Source organism: Sarcophilus harrisii, chromosome 4 (assembly GCF_902635505.1).
Source record: "Sarcophilus harrisii chromosome 4, mSarHar1.11, whole genome shotgun sequence".
NCBI classification, from domain to species: Eukaryota; Metazoa; Chordata; class Mammalia; order Dasyuromorphia; family Dasyuridae; genus Sarcophilus; species Sarcophilus harrisii.
Genome location: NC_045429.1, coordinates 12,297,607 through 12,319,710, shown reverse-complemented (window position 1 = coordinate 12,319,710; position 22,104 = coordinate 12,297,607). Strand labels below are relative to the sequence as shown.

Below are 22,104 nucleotides of genomic sequence, written 5' to 3'. Positions count from 1 at the left end.
TTTCCCAGAGTTCTTTCGCTGGGCGTCAGCTAGTTCATTTCTGAGCCAGGACCTGGGCCCGGTTCCTGATGACCCCAAATGCTCATGGCTCCAAGTCAAAGCCCTACTACTGCACCGCCCTCTCACAGGTTTGGTAAAAAAAAAAAAAAAAAGCTCTGATAATTGGTACCCTTCAGTCTGCCTCTTTTGGAGAAGGGACCAGAGAAATCTGGGTTGTCCCTCAGGACCCTCACTGTCTACATTGAGTCCAGACCTTCAATAGCCTACCCCCTTCTTTCTTCCCCAGCTCTTCCCAGACGATTCTCTTCCATCTTGTCCAGGCTCTGACTACTAACTAGGACATCACCATGGCCTGTATCCTGCCACCTTGATGCTTTGGCTCATGATAGTCCTCCCCTTCTATCCTGGCTTTCACCTGCTGAAATACTACCCACCTTTCAAGCTCAGATTAAGTGGCCTTTCCTCCCTGGAGCGCAGGGGAAAGAGTGCAAAGATCTGACTTTGAATCCCAGAAGTTCTGCCATTTCCTAGGTATGGGACTCTGGGAGCCTCACTTACCCGACCTATAAAATTATGGCATTGAACGCTAGTTCTATGGGGGAATGGTGACTCAATGGATAGAGCACTAAGCCTGGAGGCAGCAAGACCTGAATTTGAAACTGGCCTTAAACACTGGGTCACTTTCCTTAATTGTGAAAGTGGGATAACAGCACCAATCTCAGGGCATTTGGGGGGTTGGGAGGGGAAAGGGAATGACCAAGAAAGGCTTCTCCCAGAGGCCTCTTGGAGCTGAGCCTTGAAAGAAAGGGATTCCAAGAGGCAGAGCCCACAAGATGCTTCCAAAATGCTCGCTGACATATTAAGCGACTGCTTCCTCGGACCTCCCATGGACCCTCGCCCAGCCCCCTGCACACAGCAGATGCTGAACAAAAGTTGGCTGAATTATTTGGCTGAATTCGGTCCCACAGACTTTCTCTTGCTTGAAAAGGAGACAGAGGAGGAAGAACACCTGGGAGTTGACACTTCCCCTCAAAGGGAGGCACATGGGAAGCTTTCTCACGCTATGATAATTATGTAGCGTTAAAAAAAATCTAAAGTAACTTCTTGTTTTTCTTTGGTACAAAAAAAAGCCACCCACCATTTCCTGCAGCACTTGGTGGGATGACCAGGGAGAATCTAGACGGGCAACGGGGATTTATAAAAAGCAAAACAACCTATTTCTGCCACTTGGGCTTGGCTCTCCAGTGCTTGGCATAGTGGCTGACACACAGTAAGTGCTTAATAAATGCTTGCTGCCCAACATAGCATTTTCACTCTATTGTTGTTTGCTTGCATTTTGTTTTCTTTCCCAGTTTTTTTCTTTCTTCTTGATCTGATTTTTCTTGTGCAGCAAGATATAAATACGTATACATAGATTGGATTTAACACACATTTAACCACTTGTGTTCAAATATAATTACTTGCATATTTATAGTCAAGATATTAAAAATATATTTTAAAATGTTCAAATACAATTTGAAAAACACCACTCCAAGTTCCCAGAGTCCAGCTTAAGGGTGCCTTGGTCTAGATTTAGAAGTTCTGTGTTCGGTTCTTACCTCCCCTGCTCTACCATCCAGGCAACGCTGGGCAAGTCATTAAACCGAGCTCACTTTTAAAATCTAGGGGTTGGTGTAGATCAGTCCTGAGGTCCCAAGTCTAGACTTGGGACCTAGGACATGGAACTCGTGTCTGTGGCGAGCTTCCACTTCTCAGGCCCTTTTAGGTTTGTCAGGAGCAGTTGGAGCAGATGTGCTCCAAGAGGCCCTCCCAGCTCAACGGTTCCTGGTTCCCCTGATACGGGGGAGCACGGCACTGCTCTCACTACTGGCCCAGACACAAGTGTGCAGAAGAAACCAGAACTGTTTACTCTTATCAAAGATGTTCTAAAATTCTCCACCTAGCCAACCCCAAATGAAACGAGTATTTCCATATGCTCAGTAGAACGGAAAAGAGGAGTCTCCACCCTGGACAACTTGCTGTTAGAAATCTTGCCTCAGAGATGCAGGCAGGTCCAGGCAATTACCAGAATTCCTAGAAATGACCTGCCCCTCTCCCCCTCTCACACACTCCCCATCCCTACCCCTTTCTCCTCACACTTTCTCCTCCCCTCCCTCCGTCCCTGCCCCTCTGCCCCCCCTCACACATCCCCATCCCTGCTCCTCCCACACACACACACCATTACCCTCCTCCCCTTCCCAGAGCCTTCTGAGACTGCGGTCTCTACCTGAGCAAACAGATACTCCAGTGAGTTGGCATCCAGGAGGGGGGTAGCATCCAGGACCCGCCTTCTTTCATAACCATTTTTCTGCTTCTTTGGGGAGTGTCTCCACACCGACTGCTCGTTCTCATTGGTCCCATGCCAGTTGGTGAAATAGAACCTGGAAAGAAAAAAAATTGATCAAAATCATCGTCGTGGCCGTGCTGGAGGTGTCCAGGAGCCAGGAGCTGGGCTGCCGGAAGGGAGAAAGGACTTAAAGAGAGACCAAATGAGCTGTTTTCACACCATTTCTAAAACATAATCTCTGTCTATAATGCTGTTCACTCATTTCAATTATGTCCAACTCTGCCTGACCCCATTTAGAATTTTCTTGCAGAGATACTGGAATGGTCTCCCATTTCCTTCTTTTACTCATTTTACATATGAGGAAACTGAGGCAAAAGGCTTAAATGACTCACCCAGGATCAAGTAGCTACTGGCTGGGGCTAGATCTGAACTCAGGTCTTCCTGATTGCAGGCCTGGCTCTCTCTACTGCTAAACAACGACCATGACATTTTCCATGGCCTCCTCTCAGTTTTCCTTGATGGACATTTGACCATTTATCTTAATCAGAGGCATTTATTTTGCCCTGATTTATAATCATGGGAACCCTTTAGCCATAGCCCAGTGTGCTTAGTTAGCCCCAAGGGCACTACAGCGAGGGTGTCAACTCCAGCAGACACAAGTGCCACTAATCTATCCCTGGGTATGGGATGGCTCAGGAATTTCCCGTAGCACTCACCCCCCAACACGGATACACATGAGTGTGCCCACGAGCACATCAGACATGCCCGCCTTGCCAGCATCACCCAGCCCTGGCAGAAAACACCCAAGGGATTCCAAACCCCTGGGGTTTTCCCTCACATGACAGCACATGTGAGAAGGGAGCCGACAGTGAGGATTTCGGGAGTCTGGCTGGGTCAGGGGACAGAGAGCAAAGCTTTCATCGGGGACTGGCTGGAACATGCCTGAAAGAAAACATTCTTTCAGGAACAGCGGGAGGCTCAGAGGAAGACGAGCTCAGCAGGGATCAGGGACAAGGGAAAATGAGAAAAAAAGGATGTGATTGCAGACAAAACCTCTGCAGGCATCTCGGGGAAAAGGAGCCTCTGGATTCCTGTAAGAGTCAGAGCCCCACAGATTTAGAGACTGAAAGGAGCTACGGCCACAAGCCATCATGTCTCAGATGAGAGACAGCCCCGGAGAGCTCGAGCTAGTTGCCCAAGAATACATGAGAAGCAAACGATACAAAGAGTCAGAATCTGAATTCAGCTCCCATGCGTCATTTAACATAAAAGTGATTGGGTCAGCTGGCTCAAGCTCCCGGGGTAGACACTTTGTCAGTGTGGGCAGACACAGTGACATATTGTGAGCTCCTTCAATCAACTGACAAGAATTTATTAACCACCTATTATGTGCCAAGCATCTAGCTACTATCCGAATTTACAAAGGCAACAGGAGCCTTGAGGAGTTTACACACTCTGGAGGCTGACGATGTATTTTTGTGAGAGCATGTGTACAAGTAATTAATTTACCTAAGTCAAGGGAACCTTGGGAGGGAAGGCTCCAGCCAGTAGGTGCAGGAGGGTGAGAAAGGGCCTCCTGCAGAAAAGAGTCAGCCAGGCCACCCAGGAAGGAGAGAAGAGGAGGGAAAGCATTCCAGGTTTGGGGGACCACGGGGCAGATAATGAAGCCGTGTGTGGGAGCAACAGCCAGTCAGCACACCCTAGACTGTGCGGCATGGTGGTGAGCAAACAGCAGGACTTAATGAATGGCAGAAAAAAGAGAAAGGAAATAGAAGTGGAGACAGAAAGGGGGATATGAGGAAAAGAAAGAGAAAGAGGAGGGGAAAGAGAGAGGGAGGAAAGAGCAGAAAAAAGAAAGGAGAAGAGGAAGGAGAAGAATGAAGTGGAGGTAGGAAGAAAAAAGGAGAGAGGGAGAGGGAAGGGGGAAGAGAAGAAAGGGAAGGAGGAAGGAAAGGAGCAGAGAAAAGAAAGAAAAAAGAGGGGAAGAAGGAGAAAAACAAAGTAGAAAAAGGAAGAGGGAAGGGAGAAAAATGGAAGAGGGAAAGATGGAAGAAAAAAGAAAGAGAAAGAGGAAGGGAGGAACAGAAAGGAAAGAAGGAAAAGAGCAAGGAGAAGGAAGGGAAGGAAGAAGGGAGGAGCAGAAAAAAAGAAGAAAAGAAGGGAAGAAGGAGAAAAAATATGGTGGCAAAATGGAAGGGGGAAAAGGCAAGAAAAAAGAAAAAGAAGGCAGAAAGGGGGAACAGAAAAGAAAAGAAGAAAAGGGAGGAAGGAGAAGAAAGGGAAGGAGGAAGGGAAGGAGTAGAGAAAAGAAAGAAATAAGAGGGAAAAAGAAGAAGAATGAAATGGTGATAGGAAGTAAGAAAGAGGGAGGGAGAACAGAAGGGAGAAAAGAGGAAGAAAAAAGAAAGGGAAAAAGGAAGAGGGGAATAGAAATGAAAGAAGAAAAAAGGGGAGGAAGGAGAAGAATGAAATGGAGGCAGGAAGAGAGGAGGGAAGCAGAAGGGAAGGGAGAAAAGGGAAGAAATTTAGGGAAAGGGAAGGAGCAGAAAGAAAGGAAAAAAGAAGAGGAAAAGGACAGAGAAGAAATAAACGAAGGCAGGAGGAGAAGAAGGGATGGAAAAGCAGGGAAGAGAGAGAAAGAAGCAAACCCAGGACAGCAGGTGCCCACCTTGATGCCAGACTGGAGCGCTATGGGCTGGTCCACTGGAGACCAACTTAACCAAAGGTATTTCTACGTGATTGTTTTAAGTGTCAGCAACTGACCGGGACAGACTCCTGAAGAGGGGCCAGAGGCAGAAAAGCCAGGATCTCTGCACCAGCAGCAGGAGCGATGGGTAGGTGGCGTCTCTTTAGAACCTGAACCCTTTCAGGTGCTTAGGGAAGCAAATATGCATGAGGTCGTCCAGCCCAGTGCATTGTGGGAGAAGCAAGCATCCATTTACATCGGCCAGCCCACCTCAAAAGTCTGCCCACTTCCGCCCACTTCCCCCCTACAGACACACATGCCCCCACCCACATCCGCACTCACAGCCGCAGCAGCGCCTGCATTTCCTCTTATTAGTGATCCCTGATGAAAGCCAAATGTGGCAAAAGCCTCAGATACTGAGCAGTCTGGCAAGACAAGTCCCTCTAAGCATCTCTAGAGGGCTGGGTGGGGCAGTGGATAGAACATGGCCACTGGACTCAGAAGAACTGGAGTTCAAAATCTAGCCACTTACTAGTTTTTAACCCCAAATGTGTCACCAAAAAAAATCCCCCTGGGCCCCTGGGCAGAGCAGCACTGCTCCCAAGACCACGGTTCCCTCCTCTGCAAAAGTGAACAGTTAGGCTGGACGGTCGTTGAGGTTCCTTGAAGCTCGAGATGTAGGAGCCCAGGACCACAAGCCTAGAAATGGCAGATAAACTGCTAATCTGTAATAGTGGAGGGTATTTCTTGTACCTAAGGGTCCCCCGCCAATAAAATCTGAGGCCTGGACCAAAATTAAAATAAAAAAAAAAATAAATGCTCCAGCCCCCGGGATGGGTGTGGGGCTACAAAGACAAAAATAAAATACTTCCCACCCCCAAGAAGACAGGGACCCCTGGGGGAGGAAGACAAAAGATCCCCAGAGCAGAAGGTTCCAGTTGGCTGGAAGCCACCCTTGCAGTGCCAGCCACAAGGATAGAGGCAAAGAGTCTGTGGATTCTTAAAGCTCTTCTTTAGTGCTGAATTTGGGCAGAGGGTCTGGATTCGAATCCTGGCTGCCACTGATTCGGGGAATTGACATTAAGTCGTTTCTAGTGAAAATTGAACTCGAGCATCTCTCCTCCATGGATATTCTCCTTCATTTTGCACAAGGGGAAAGGCGGCTGTCCAGGTGTTAGAGCCATTCTGAAACGCACTGCCCGATCGTTTCCTCCTCGCTGCCCCGTGGCAAATAAACAAGTGTTTTCAGCCTAAAAACCCACCCCTAGAGAGCCCCATGTCTACACCAGCCTTTGCCACCAAATCTAAACTCCTCTGGGACCGAAAGCCAGGCAAGCCAGCTCCAGCCTTCCCTCCCACAGGCCCGAGTCACTCCCTTTCATCACTTGGTCTCCGGACCCTACCGGACCAATCTATTCCTCCCATGCAACACTGCGTCTCCTGCTTTGCCCAGGCTGCTCCACAAGCCTGAAGAGCCCCCCTCCCCTCTCCTTCCTCTGCAGGTTGGAGCCAGCTCTGCCTCCTCCCCTGGAGACCTCCAGAGGCCATCGCCCATCCGCACCAACTGGCTTCTGTTTGCCTCTTGGTGGCCGTTCCTCCCTCTGGAACGTAGGCTCTCCAGGGGCCGGCGCCTCCATTTTTAATCTCTAGTGCTCAGTAGGCACTTTATCAGGGGTGCCCCTGCCCGATGGCCTAACCGGCCCGGCGCCCACCCCAGCCAGAGGGAGCCTCAGGTGGGAGCCGCGTCCACTTACCTCATGCGATAGTGCAGCCGCAGTGAGGTTTTCTCTTCGATCTTGATGCAGTGATTTGGGGCGTACCAGAGCTTGGCCTTCTCATCGTACAGGGCGAACAGGTTGTGGCACAGAGGGGAGATGGCTGGGGAGAAGGACAGGGGTCCGTCAGAGAGGCAGATGCGAGCCCGCGCCTCCCATTTCCCTGGTCTGGGGATCCCGTTTACCGCGGTCTCTTCCCTCAGGTGGAAAGTTCCTGGAGGACGAGGACCGCCTTTGGCCCCTTTTTGTATTTCCCGCATTTGGCGCAAGGCCTGACAGACAGCGCCCGTGCCCTGGGGCAGCTAGGGGAGCCCAGTCCTAGAGTCAGGAGGACTCATTTTCATGAGTCTCAGACATTTATTAGTCATGGGAACCTGACAAGTCACTTAACCCTGTTTGTCTCAGTTTCCTCATCTGTAAAATAAGCTAGAGAAGGAAATGGCCAACTTTCCAGTGTCTCTGCCAAGAAAACCCAAAATGGGGTCAGGAAGAGTCAGGCAGGACTAAAAATGACTGAACAACAAAAGACACATAATAGGTGCTTAATAAATGTTTCCTGATTGATCTGGAAAAGAGGGGTGCTCTCTGAGGTCCCTCTTAATTTAAAATCCTATGATTGTCTATTAATCAGAAGACCTGGGTTCAAAACCCTTCTCCATCACTAACTATACAATTTCTAGCAAGTTACTCAATCCCTCGGAAGATTCATTTCCTCCTCTCTAAAGTGGGACCAACAAAACTCACTCCTCCAACCCAAGTCCTGGTTTGAGGAAATGCCACGGAAACCTCTAAACACAAACACCGACAAGCTCCCCCCCCCACAACTTCTCAGTCCTGGGGCTTGGTGGAGGAGGAGAAGGGAAGAAGGTGTTCCTGTCCCCCTCACTCACATCCTAACCCATCTTTCGAATCTAGTGGGAGAGTCAAGTCAACTAAAAGCTACATTGGTGACAAAAAATGGCTCCAAGAGGGTGTAGGATGATTCTTCTGGAGGACGATGAAGGGCAACAATAACTAGCCCTAACTACTCCACCCTAATTTTGTTTCTCTTGTCTTTTTTTCTTTGAATGAAGACCAGACTGAGAATAGTTTGCATGGACTGGAAACCCAGAAGAAGCACAGAGATGAATGAGTACGTAGCTCGGAGCTCTTCTCCACCTCTGCAATTTCCAGCCAGGCCCAAAACGTTTAAAAGTGGGCAGGTAGAATTGCTGAGTCCCCATGGGTGCTCTAGGGAAGACTCCTGGGGGAAGAGAGAGAAGCTACATGATGGGAGGAGCAGATGCTGCCTCTGTGCCCCAAAAGGGAGAGGATGGGATCCCCTGAGCACAGAGCAGGGAATTTCATTTTGATTCTTGGATGGATCCTAAGATCCATAAACAAAGAGATGGTTCAGAAGAAGGAAGCATGAGCGTTCAAACCTAGTGTGACTTAATCAAAAACAAGTCATTTCCGACTTCCTTTATTGAGCAGCAGGTTAGAGGAATATCATCAGCTGAATAGTCTTAGATTTCAAGAGCATTAATGCATTATTCAATATCATTATTCAATAGAGCATTAATATATATACATATATATATGTACGTGTTTTGCATGTTGTCTCCCCCATCAGACCGTAAGCTCCTTGAGTTAGAGACTGTCTTTTTGTATTTTTGCAGCCTCAGCACTTAGCACAGTACCTGGTATACACTAGGTGCTTAATAAATGTTTCTAAGGTAAAAGGAGTCAAGTTAGGTAACAAGGACAATTAATCAGAAACTGACTGAAAGACTGGTCCTGAACCATAGTCATTAATGGGTCAATATCAACTTGGAAAACAAGCTCTAACAGGGAGCTCCAGGGATCTGCGCCTGGCTCCACGATGTTCGGTGTTTCTTTTAAAGACTGGGAATGGCAGGCATGGAATGCTGATCAGATTTGCAGAGAGTACAAGGAGGAAGGATAGAGAAAATATGGTCGGACAGAGTCGGGATCCAAAAATACGGATAACCCTTTGTAAAAATGGGTGGAATAGAGTAGGAGGGAATTTAATAGAGATAAATGCAAAGTTCTACACTTGGCCTCCAAAAGTGAATTTCACAAATACAGGATGGCAGAGATGTGGTTAAACAGTAGATATTGTAGAAAAAGATTTGGGGGCCTTAGTGCTAAGTTTAAGTTAACTTAATTTTTTTATTTTTTCTTTTTATTTTATTTTTGCTGAGACAATTGGGGTTAAGTGACTTGCCCAGGGTCACACAGCCAGGAAGCGTTAAGTGTCTGAGGCCAGATTTGAACTCCTGACTTCAGAGCTGGTGCTCTATCCAGTGCACCACCTAGCTGCCCCAAGTTAACTTAATTTTACTTAAAAACTCAAAAAGCTCAGTTAACAGTATGGCATAAAAATCAATAAAAGCTAATACTCCCTTAGCCTGTGCTGGAAAATCCAAAGGTACAAATACAAGGTGAGTCCTAAGCTACTCTGTACTAATCAAAGCCCCAGGTGGAGTATTTTGTTCAGCATTGAGTTCCTCATTTTTGGTACAAAACTCTTCCCTACACTCCAACTTTTTTTTTTTTTTTACTGGTTTATTTTAGTACAAAACTAAGTCCCTCATTTTTAAGTGGGAGAAGCTAGAGTATTGCACAGAGGATAACCAGGATGGGGAGAAAACTGAAAAGACGCCCTCGGAAGGTTTGCTAAAGGAATTGGGGATGTCCCTTGTGCACTGCCCGTATGAGTATTTGAGGCCTGTTTATTAGCTGTGTGACCACTGTTCTATGTCTCGGTTTCCTCATGTAAAAAAGGGGGCGATAATTACATCTTGAACTCAGGAATCTCGGGAGGGTCACATGAGGCAATGGGCGTGAATCTCTTGGCAAACTTTCACACTCTCTAGAAACACGAGAACTCCCTTCTGGAGGAGCTGGGAAACCCTTCCCTTCCACCCTTCTAAAGTCTGGGTTCTTACGCCATTGTCCGATGCTACACGCTGCCCTCTCCATCCGACACACAAAAGTTTCCTGGCAGCGGTGAGGGATACGTATGTTAGAACAGAAACCGACCTGAGTGATTTTTGACAGTGATTAAAATCTCTTACCATAAATAATAAATAGGCTGCTTAAGTACTCGGTGTCTTTATCATAAATGTTTTTCATTAGTGGCCACCCAAGTACAGGATGTATGTTTAATGAAGCTGGTCCCATAGTTTCCCTCTCCTCTCCCTTCTCCCTTCTCTTTCTCTCCACTTCCAAAATCAAGAACCATTTTCTCTTTAGCAAGAGGGCTGAAAAAATAACCATCAAAATGACTGAAACTACCACTAAGACAGCATCCCATTTTTCCTGCCATTCCCTCCCATCATCCCCTTCTTCCTGCTACTCACTCCCATCATCTCATTCTTCCTGCCATTCCTTCCCATCATCCCATTTCTTCCTGTCATTCATTCTCTAATGAAGAATGAATATTACTTGGACTTTTGCGACATAGAGAGGGGAAATGAAGGGTTAGAATAAATCAATTATTAATAATTGACTGATTTGAACTAATAATAGTCCCCGATTTATCAACAGCTTCCTAAGAATCGAATCAGGGCACATCCCTAATTTAACAACTGAGGGTTGCTCATCCTAAGAGTCTGGGATTTGGAGGCAAGATTGTTTGCGTTTGATTCCCTGCTCTTACACTTTAGCTGTGTGACTCCTGGATATTCCAATTCACCTTCCTTGGCCTTAACTTTCTCTCTATAAAATGGGCATGATATTACCCATAGCATTTATTCCACAAGATTGTTATGAGGATCATAAGATTAGAGGGGATATTCTTAATCTGTTTTGAAAATAGTTTACAAATTGGATTTTAATATAATTCACTTCCTTTGCAATCCTACACATTTTATTTTGTGCGTTTAAGACTATGCTTCTGAGGAAGGTCCATAAATTTCCATCGACTGCCTCCTCAAGGGGACCCTCCCTCAAACAACATGGAAAAGCCCTGCATGGGATCAGAGGAGAGACCCCAGGAGGTCATTTTGATCCAGGTCTTTCTATCTGTCTTTCTAGTTGCTTCGTGTGTCACAAACAACAGAAGAAGGGTTAAAACAGCCAAGAAGAAAGACCAAATTAATGAGATGGAAGAGAGGAACGGAAATTCCGGTAATATATAGGAAATAATAATAACTAATATCTCTCTAACAATTTAAAGTGGGCAAAGTGCTTTAGAGGCACTCACATATCTTTTCAAAAAATTAAAGAAGCAATAAATGAAATGGATGCTCTTCATGAAATTTAAAATGTCTTTTTAAAATGCAATCCATCTTTCTAATGGGACTGTTAGCAGAGCTGTGAAGGGGCCGGTGATTCTGGAAAGCAATTTGGAAGAGTGCCTCGCAAGGTTACTAAGCTGTGTGTAAACTCTGACACAGGAATACTGCTCCAAGGCTCATGCCCCTAAGAGATTGAAGAAAGAGGGAAAGGACTCATACACATGAAATACCTACAGCTGCTCCTTCGGTGATAGTGAAGAATTGGAAACTGAGGAAGTGCCGAGCAAAGGGGGAATGGATGATGAAGGGATCCGGCTTAGGAGAGAGTGGGGAAATCTGCTGGAGACAGTGGGGAAAATCTGCTAGAGAGTGTGGGAAAAATCTGCTGGAGACAGTGGGGAAAATCTGCTAGAGAGAGTGGGAAAAATCTGCTGGAGATAGTGGGGAAATCTGATGAACTAAGGCAGACAGAAGTCAGCCGAACCAGGACCACGTACACAGTGACAACGATATCGTAAAGATTAACAGCTCTGAAAGATTCAGGAACTCTCGGCAACAAGATGACAAACCCCAATTCTGAAGGATTCATAGTGAAACAGGCCTTTGGCTCCTTCCAGGAAAGTCATGGCCTCAGAGGGCAGAGGGAGCCCTTTTTTCCTTTGTTTTTAATACGGCCTGTTTGGAAATTTGTTTTGTCTGCTGGCACACGCTTGTAAGGGGAGGTTTGTTTTCCTTTCTGTCTCTTTCTTTTTCTTGCTTTTCAAGAAGATGAGTGGGAGGGAGTAGATTTTCACTGACTGAAAATAATTATAATTTTAAAAGATCTTTATTGTTCCCATGAGATAGATATGAGGTATTGTTCATTACCGTAACATTACTCCTATTTTACAGACAGAAAAACTGAGGCATCCGATAGAACAACACACAGTTTCATTCTTAACCACTAGACAGACAGGAGAGGCTCATTTGATGAATGAATGATATTCTTTGTGACTATTGCCAACGAACTTTGCTAATTAACGGCCCTGTGTCTGTCACATGTGGAGCAAGCCCTCATCACCTCATCCCTGCCGAGCCTGCCTCCTGCTTCTCTGGCCCCAAGCCCCTCTGAGGAGACTCCAGGGGGTGCCAGCCCCCTCCCACTTGGCTGTCCTGGTGATCTTCCCAAGGTGATTTCTGCCCACGCCATCCCCTATTCCTTCAATTCCACCAGTTCCTAATCACCTCCAAGATCAAACAGAAAATCCTCTGGCTTTTGAGGCCCTTTCCTGCTTTTTTCCTGCTCCCTCACTTCCAGGCACGCTAAGGCAAATAGACATTAAGTGACTCGTAGGTGTCTGAAGCTGCACTGGAACTCGGGTCTCTGGGAGTCCAGCACTGCTGGCTGCAGTTGGGCGTGGGCAGGGGCAGAGGCGCAGTTACTCACAGCACTCCTGGGCGGCTCTGATGCACAGATCTTCCACCGTGTACTCGCCGTTGAGCAAGTGGAGGGGCTTCCTGTCGGGCAGGTAGAAGGCCACCTCCACGCCGGGCTCCAGCACATCCAGGTTCACCTCGTTCTTTTTGTAGCTCCTCATTTTTGCACAGAACGCCATCGCATTGCAGTCTTCCTTGAAATTTAGATACTGTTTGGGAAGAGAAGTGGACATTACCTCGAGTTCGAACGCCCCCCCATGACTTCAGAAGGAGTGGACTGGGGGCTGCTCCTTGCCCCCCAAATAAGAGCGAATAGAGCTGAACTGCAACCAGTTCCACGTGGAAAGCATTTGTTAGACATCTATGAGAGACTGGGCCCCACTAGGCCCTAAATCCTGAATTTTGGGACCCCAGGACCCTTCCCTCTCTGCCCCTCCTCAGTAACTCCCAGGACCGAAGCAGGTGGGCTCACCCATACCGGTTTATGTCCCACAGAGACCAGGGGAAACCCACAAGACAGATTGCTCAGAGACCCCAGATCCACCTCCCTCTAGCGTTAGTTTCTCCTTGAGGTCCTTTTCTGCTTCCAGAGGGATCCCCAAGAAGTCTGGGTGAGCCCAGGCCAAGGTGCAGAGTTCATGGGACTTCCTTCCATTTTTGCGGAGGCTGATGGGAAAATCCCAGTAAGGCCTTCAAAGGCAAAGTGGCCCCCGGTGCAACTTGCCTCCTCCAAATAAATAATAAACAAGAAAAGGGGCTTAAGCCAGGCCTTTCCTGAGCTTCCCACCAGGAATGAGGGCTTTCCTTCTCTGGAAATGACTTGCTAGGAGTCCCATTGTCTTTTCTGTGTGGGAGTTCCCCGGGGGCAGGACTTTGTGCCCTGAATGTCCAGCTCCTGAGCAGTGTGAGGGACGTCATAATGACAGTTCATGTTCAATTAACTTTTAAAGCTTTGCACAGCACCTCAGAGGCTTTATTCCCCTTTGCTCCTCTCCAGAGCCTCTGAGAGAAGTGTGTTATCATCCTCCATTTTTTTCTCTGATATTATCTGGCAGGACTTGGGACTTTATCTACAGTGGAGTGTTCTGGAGTCCATTTCCTCGACTAATATGATTCTATGGGCACCGACTGTGTACTTTATAATCTCAGAAAGCTTCAATGACTTGTCTAAGGTCACCCAACTAGTACTATTCGAAGGCAGGATGTGAATCCAGGACACATGAAGAACTGCAGCTGCCCAGTTTTACAGATGAAAAAACTGAGTCTTGGAGAAACAAAGTGACCGTGGCTCATGTGTGTTAGAAGTGGGGCTTAAGTCCAGGTGTCCCCAACTCCAAGAGCAGCTCTATCTACTGCCCTACTCAAATTCGTAATTTTACAGAACTAAGGAAAGGTTAAGTGATTTACCCAGGTTCACACAACTAGTAAGCATAAAGAACTCTGAATCTAATCACTTCTTTACTCCATGACACACTAATGAACTCTGGGCTGCTTCCCCACCTCCCTTTTTAATCTTTTATATAGAAAACAAAATAGGGCAACCTTAGATAGTAGCTGGAGAACCAGCCTCAAAGTCATTGCTTGTTCAGTGCCAGTTTCCTCATCTGTAAAATGGGGCTAATAATGGCAGCACCCATGATATGAGGGTCAAATTGCTAACCTTGATGCACTGCATAAATGCCGTTATTATCATCAGCATTATCGCCACTCTTATCATTTGATCTATCTCGAGATAAGCAGAGGAGCCTACCTGCATTTATTCGGCTGTCTCCTGCCTCCTCCTCAGACAGCTGAAACCGGACTCCTCACTTTGTCCGAAGCACTCCACAAGCTGATCTGAGCAGGGAGAGAAGAAAGAAAAGAGTCCAAGGTTAGTTCTCATCCAGACAAGGACACGAGACCTCTGGACCCTAACAAGAAAAAGTCGTCCATAAAAGACCGTTTGGGCAGCAAGGAGACAATTCTTTGACAAGGCCGGTACGGCCTCTGAGGGACACAAGATGGAGATATCGTAGCCATCGTCATCTTGTTTCATCTCCAAAATAGACCCAGGGCTTTTGAGCTCCCCAAGCAGCCACGTAGGTGAGGGATCCCCCACCATCTGGTCAGTAACATTTCTCTGGGTGGCCTGTAAAATGGTGCCCCCCAAGACATCTCCCCACTTCCTCGGGGATTCATGGCCCTGCCTCCGGATCGCTCAGTCAACAATTAAGTAAAATATTTTTATTAGCGGCCATACCAATCAAGAGACCTGCGTGAAGTGCCCACTTTATATCAGGTATTGGATAGACAAAAAGCAGCAAAAGACCTGCCCTCGCGGAGCTTACGAACTAGTGGAAGGAAGAGAAGGGAAGGGAAGATGGATCTGGGGAATATAGAAGAAAAATTCTTGTTTTCAGTAATTCCACCTCAAGTCCAGATTGACTTTGGGGGATGTCGCGATTCAGATGTAAAGAAACTCTGAGTCACCTGTAATTCAGTGGGATTCCAGACTGTGGACATTCATAAAAAATAGGACAATGGCATAGTCCCTGCCCCCCAAAAGCCTACAGTCTGACAGTAGAAGATCAGGTAGATGAACTCAGCCCACAGAGAATGTTCAGACCAGAACACGTGAGAAATAATGGGAGCAATTTTTGCATTAGCAAAAAAACAAATCCTAGAAACAAAGTGGGCACCCATTGACAAGGGAAGAATAATCACACTGCAAACACAATAAATACAGCATGACTAATACAGAGAAACTGCAAAGTCTGGTGAAACTGATGGGAAGTCAAGCAGAACCAAGACAACAAGACCTGATGATTACAATATTCAAATGGGCAGGAGAAGGGACTAAGTACTCATTAAGCACCAGGTATTGTGCCAAGCACTTCACAAATATTATCTCATTTGATCCTCACTAGGAGGTAGGTGCTATTATTATTCCCATTTTATAGTTGAGGAAATTGAGGCAAAATGTTATTTTTTTTGAGTTAAATAACTTGTCCAGAGTCACACAGAGTATAAACTTGAACCCAGACTTCCTTACTCCAGGTCTAGCACTTTATCCACTGAAAGAGCTCCATGGGTTTCAGTTGTGAGAATTTTCTCTGTGGAGGCCATTTATGACTGTTTGTGATAGTGGATAAGTCATGCACTTGGAGTCAAGAAGATCTGGATTCAAATCCTCCCTTGGACACTGAGCTGTGGTACCATGTGGTACCACTTTAATTATCTACAAATGAAAGGGTTGGACTCTGGCCTCTGTGCTGCTCTAGGTCTATGACTTAGAAAGATAACCAGAAAAGCTCACATCTAATAAGCGTTGGAGACTTAAATCCAGCACTTTAGCTGCTCAGCGTGAATACAAAAAAATACAAATGGAAACATCAAAATCCAGCAGAAAACTAATTAGTAAGCCCAACTTCAGCAAACTTGTAAGATATAAAATAAATCCATACGGATTGTCAGAATTTCCACATAATACCAAGAATACCCAGTAGGAAGAAATAAAAAGAATTGTTCATTAAAAAAAAAAAAAAACTATAGAATGAATAATAAAATGCATGTCTACCTACTACGGTAGACAAGGGTCAACCTCTCAATTTTACCTACCAAGATAAAGAGTTATATAAAATAAAGCATGATTTCTAGAAATAAATTCAGACCTACATAAGAGGAAAAATATTAATTGTTCACAAGTAGGATGAGTCAATGCAAGAAAAACGACAATGCTGTCTCAGTTAGTTGACTTATTCAATGTAAATTCAAAGTACCAAAAGATTATTTTACAAAACTAAAAAATAATCATGAAATATATATGGAAACAAAAAAGTCAAGAATCTCTTGAATAATAATGAAAAGTAGGAACGAAGGGAGCTTACCAGTGACTATATTCCATAATCTATACTATATAATTTCTGACTATACTACAGAGTGATAATTTCCTAAACAACTGGGTTATTATTAAGTTATTAGTGGTTGAAGAGTTTTTGTTTTTTTTTTGGCAAAGATACTAGAATGGTTCACCATTTCTTTCTCTTGTTCATTTTTACAGATGAGGAAACTGAGGCAAATGGGGTTAAGTGACTTGTCCAGAGTCACAGAGCTAGTTAAGTATTTGTGACAGGATTTGAACTCAAGAACATGAGTCTTCTGTATTGGATGACAAATAGAGAGCTAAATCAGCACAATCGGTTAGGTACTCAATTTATAGAAGTAGATACATCTAGTATCCTAGTACTCAATAAACGCAGATGCTCCAGAATAAGGACTCACTATCTCACAAAAACTTCTAGGAAAATTAGGCAACAGAAATTAGATTTAGATCAAGGCTTAATAACTTTTACCAAGATAAACTCCAAATGTATACATGACCTAAATATAAAATGCCACATCATTAACAAAATTATGAAAATGGGGGGGGGGGGGAATCCCCAATCAGATCTATAGATAGAAAGAAACTTGATGACCAAACAAGATCTACAGATGAGAGATCATTTTGAGTATATAAAACTAAAATTCTTACACAAACAAATCCAATAAAGCTAAGTTTGAAAGGGAAACAATTAATTAGGGGAAAAAACATTGTAGCAGGTTTCTTTGATCAAAATCTCATGTCTAAGATATATAAAGAATTGATTGAAGCTTATAAGAAAAAGAGTCAATGGATAAATCACATAAGGATATGAAAAGGCAATTCTTAACAGAAAAAACTCAGGTTTTCTATAGTCATATGAAAAAATGGTCCAAATGACTACTAATCAAATGAGGCAAGTACTAAGGATTAGAATCATCCCAATTTTATTTATGTTTCCATGCATTTTAAAATCGCCTTTATCTTGAATTCCCAATTTTCTTCCTTCTTCCAGCCTCCCCCCACTTACTGAGAAGCCAAGCAACTATTATATATATATGAAATTATGTAAAACATATTTCCACATTAGCTGTGAAGAAAGAACAATTTTGAGAACTACTATGATGCATAAAAATGAGCAGAAGCAGGAGAAAATTTTACCCAATATGCACAACAAAGTATTCAAACGATTTTGAAAATAAGATCATTCTTGATTTCCGAGGACCGATGATGACTGATGATGATGAAACATGCTGCCCTTGACAGAGAGACGATGAATTGAGCAAGCAGAACAAAACATATGTATTTTCCCATTCCACAAATGAGGCAATTTGTTTTGCTTGCCTGGCATATTTGTTACCATTTTTTCTTTTCTCTTTCAAGGAAGTGATTGAGATGAAAAGGAGAGAAAATGGATTTCAGTTAACTTTTAAAAACAATTTTAAAAATAAAGGGGTGGCTATAGATGTGTATTTACTTTCAAATGAGGTCCCTGCATTATTAGTTTTACTCAACTGCTTTACTGTTACATAAGAAATGAAGGTAATTTATGTTTATAATGAAAAAACACATCAATAAAACTTAAAAACAAAAAGAAATAATGGCTGACATTTCAAAGAAATTAAAGGTGGGGAGACATCATTTTCAGGAAATGGAAGGCAGGGGTAGGGCAGGGAGAGGAGCGCTAGTCCCCACCCTTTGGACCATCGCACACTCCCCACTCTAAAATGGTTGGGTGACTTTGTTTACATTAAACAGCCCAGAGCAGATGGCAGGGCTAACTAAATAAGCAACCTGAGAGGGCCAAAAGGAAATCACAAACAGCTGCAGAAACCAGGCTACGGGTCAAGGATGAAGAGCCACATCACTGACTGTCACAGGTCACATCGCTCAGCAAACCCACTGGACGGACGTCGCTCCATCAAGCACAAGTAAGGGAAGGGCAGCTGAGAGGTCTCCCCCAAAAGGCAGTGAAAATAACAATATCAAAATAGTACAAAAACCCCACGTGAAATTGTGGCTGGGTGGGGGGAAGCCCACACAACACGCTCATAGATCCCAAATCACTTTGGGTACAATAGCTAGAGGATTCAACTGGGAGGCTGGGCCCAAGTTCCAGTGTCTAACGAGCTGTGCAACTTGGGGCAATTACCTTCCCCTCTCTGTAAATTGTCCTCCTCTGTAAAAAGAAGCCGGACTAGAGGAATTCTATGGGTCCTTCTAACTCTAGTATTACAGGTGTCTATATTCTAAGTCTTCATGCTCTGAAGCTAGAGAAGAGGAGACTTCCTCTGGATACTCTTTGATTGATGGGGCAAAGGAGGAATATAAGGAAGAATAACTCGAGGCAAGGAAGGATTTCTCTAAGCATTAATACTGCCCCAAACAGACTCACTGCTTGCTTACAGATAGGAACTGGACCTGATATCGCATCCCTCAGTACAATTCAGCTCTGATGTTGAGACATTGAGTGACATCCCCAGGGTCACACAGCCAGTATCTGTCAGAGGAAAGACTTGAACCCAGTTCTTACTGATTCTAAGGAAACCTTTCTTGCCCTTTTGCCAAGATGCTAAGACCTGTTTCATCAAGAGACATTCAGACACAAAACACCGAACATGCTGAACATTTTTATAATCTTTTGGGGAAAAAAAATCATGTGAAGATGGTATAAAATTAGAAAACTGATAAAAACTGATGGAAAAATGAGGGTCATCAAAGTTGAGCCAGCGGGGCTCGGTGACCAATAGGTGGGTTGGAATATTCTAGGGAAAAGGTGACCTCTTTCTAGGAAACGTGGTTACAAGGAGCTGAGCTGGTGTTGTCCCACAGTCCTCCCTTGAAGCAACAAAGTTTCCTCTGTGTGTCCTCTGCTTTATCTGGGGCTAGAGCTGGCCCTGAGCTTTTGGAAGCTACAATTCCGGTCAGCAGGTTCCCCCAGGCTAGAAAAAGTAAGGGCCAGACCAGGAGGCAGTCACCAAAGGGCCAAATAAGGTCTAAGGAGCTAGGAATCAGGGGACGTGGACAGATGGAGAATGGACCTTCAAGTCTCACCTCGGATGCTTATAAGCTGCAGAACGTGGGGCAAATTCATCATCGGGAGAACGAGGGAGCTTGACTAGAGCCCATAAGGTCTGGAAGATCCTGTATGGACACTGAATAACCCATGGGACCCAGTCTATGAAAATCAGATTATAAGACAAGCCCTCACCACCTCCAGGGCAGGGCAGGCAGGTGTGTGCCAGCAGGAACGCCAGCAACAACAGCTATCCCAGCGCTCCGGGCTACAGTCAGGCAATGGAGAGCCCAAACCACCCGGTTCATGGTGGTTTGTCTGTGTAGATAATGTGTTCCTAGAAGACAGGAGGTTTCTTCAACCTCCTTTTATCCCTGATGTCACCTCGCACAGAGATGGCTAAAGATGCGATGGTCGGATTTAGTTTTGTTTCATAGAATGAGAAACTTGAACGAATCCTCAGAAGTCGCCTTAACATATTAAACCCTTCTTACACACAATTCCTGCTTGTTTGTACAGAGCTGTTTCCATGCTGTCCCCTCCCATTAAATTGCTAGTTTCTCCAGGGCAATTTTGTCTTTCCACAATGCTTAGCTGGCTGCCTGGTATATAACAGGTCCTCAATAAATGCTTACTAACTGACTGATTAGGTGTTTAATAAATGCTCATTTACTCACTCACCGCCACTCCCCTCATTTCAACCTCTTGCCCAGGAATCACTGGACCGAATTCTGGGGATGCTACTAATGAAATTGGAAAGTGACATCCTTCGGTCACATGGCTTCACTCATCAGTCCCAGGCCTCCCCAGGCCAAATACCCCCACCCAGTCACCATTCTTTTTAGAATGGGATCTCCTTTAGGGGAGGGAGACAGCTCCCTTTAGCGTCTGTAAATCCGGAACTCAGCACAGTGCCCGGCACACAGTAAGGATTTTAAAATGCTTTTCCATCCAGTCCTTGTCAGTCACAAAGCCTTGTGGGCCAGGGGCACAGGTGAGAATGTACCAGGGCTTAGTCATGAATTTTGCTTTAAGATAAAATTTATCAGCAAAACAGTGATATCGCCACAAAATAAGTGAGTGGCTGATGGATGGTTGGACAGATGGGCGGATGGATGAACGGACGGTCACATGGAGAGATGGATGATCAGATGGTACACAGATGATGGACAGATGGAAAGATGAGTGAATGAGTGAAAGAAAAATGATCAAATTCACAAAAAGATGAATTTCTGGTTCATCTGCTCTTGAACCCACCCCCTCCAAGTACATTTCCATCTTATTCCTAGAGCACAAAAACCTGGAAGGATCAAAGAGGAAGACAAAATTGAAGGGCCCTTTGAGGCCATCTAGTTCAAATCTCCATCTAATCAGAGAGATGATGTAATTTGGCCAAAGTCACACAGCTCTTAGCCAGAGCCATGGCTTGAACCAGGTCAAGGGGAAGGAAATCCATGATTTTGAAAGGGAAAAAAAAGTCTGTGGCTTATTGGGATTCAAATCCATATTTTAACACATCTGTCTGGCACTAGCAATAATATTATTAAAGAAAGGATTCAGATGGCATCTGGAGAAGCCCGGAGCCAGCAAGGGAAAAAGTGAAGAAGTCAGTCAGAAAGTCTGGGTTCAAATCTTAACTCTGGCCTTTCCTTCTCTAGGTGACCTCAGGCAAATGGGTTCTCCCACCAGGGACTCAGTTTCTCTTTTTGTAAAACGATGACTTTAGCGGCCCCTTCCATCTCCAAACCCAAGATCTCATGCCCTGAACCCTGCTGCCGCTTCACATACCTTGGGCCCACGAGGCTCTGCTTTTCGGGGTTCCTGGTCACCGGAATCTTCATCACGGAGCCCCAGCGGCTCTCCTCATGCCAGTGGAAGCATCCTCTCCATGCAGGAGAACCGTCGGAATATAAATATCAAACCTGCTATTTTCTCCTGGCAGCGAGGAGAATGATTGTTTTTCTATATGCCGCTCTGCTTTCCAATTATAGCCCAGATTCCGGGAAGGCCCGAGAACGGGGAGTGCAGATTCACTTACAATAAACTTCTAGGGATGATCAAACAATCAATGTCTGCTCAATCGCTCGGCTTTTATTGCCTCCCGGGCCCAGGGAGCCCACCTTCACTCAGAGAAATCGACTTCTCCGGATGAGACGGAGCTTTGTAGCCACCAAAGTCAATACCATTTTCCTAAAAGCTCTGTGGTGTCTGGGATGCTCCCCTACCCTCTCCAATCCCTGCAATCCAATGATGGTGAACGTGGTTGGGAACAGGCTGAGGAGAGAGAAGAGGGGGCTTGGGAGATCAGGAAGTCATCTCTGCCCCAAGTCAGGAAAGCAGAAAATGCAGGTTTGAGGGCAAAACAAGCTCCCTAATAATTTCCAAAATGAAATCATGAAACAGGCAGCTCTCTCCTCTTAATCTACTGACAAGGTCTTTCTGGTTATAACCAACTGAGCACCATGAGGGCAAAGACCATTTTTCCCTTCTCCTCGTATCCCCAGTAATTAGCACAGTGTCTGGCACATGCAGAAGGAACTTAATAAATGCTTGTTGACCTGAAGGTTCATAATAAGTGCATATTGTTAGAATCTGAGTTCCTTGAAGCCAGGATCGAGTTTTGCTTTTCTTTGGCTCCCAAGTACTCAGCACCATAGTAAGCAGATAGATAAATTTGTTGACTGATTAATTTTCTGGGACGATGTAGGGGTAAAAATGGTCTGTATGCTTCTCTTGAGATTCCATGATGGTCAGTAGATATGAATAAGTGAGGATGGCTAGGGTAAAGGAAGGTCTTCTTTTC

General features: G+C 45.1%; 1 protein-coding gene across 2 annotated transcripts in view; it reads right to left on the bottom strand.

Moving 5' to 3' along the window:
- Window positions 1–22,104, bottom strand: part of JAK1 (Janus kinase 1) — a 136,182-nt gene that overhangs the window by 39,823 nt on the left and 74,255 nt on the right. For both annotated transcript variants that reach the window (XM_031968969.1, XM_031968970.1), the window contains exons 2-5: window positions 14,198–14,283; window positions 12,458–12,656; window positions 6,767–6,890; window positions 2,267–2,420 (exon numbers count right to left, since the gene is read on the bottom strand). In XM_031968969.1, the coding sequence (XP_031824829.1) occupies window positions 2,267–2,420; window positions 6,767–6,890; window positions 12,458–12,656; window positions 14,198–14,203 (483 nt within the window). In that variant the 5' untranslated portion in view covers window positions 14,204–14,283. The remainder of the gene's footprint in view (window positions 1–2,266; window positions 2,421–6,766; window positions 6,891–12,457; window positions 12,657–14,197; window positions 14,284–22,104) is intronic.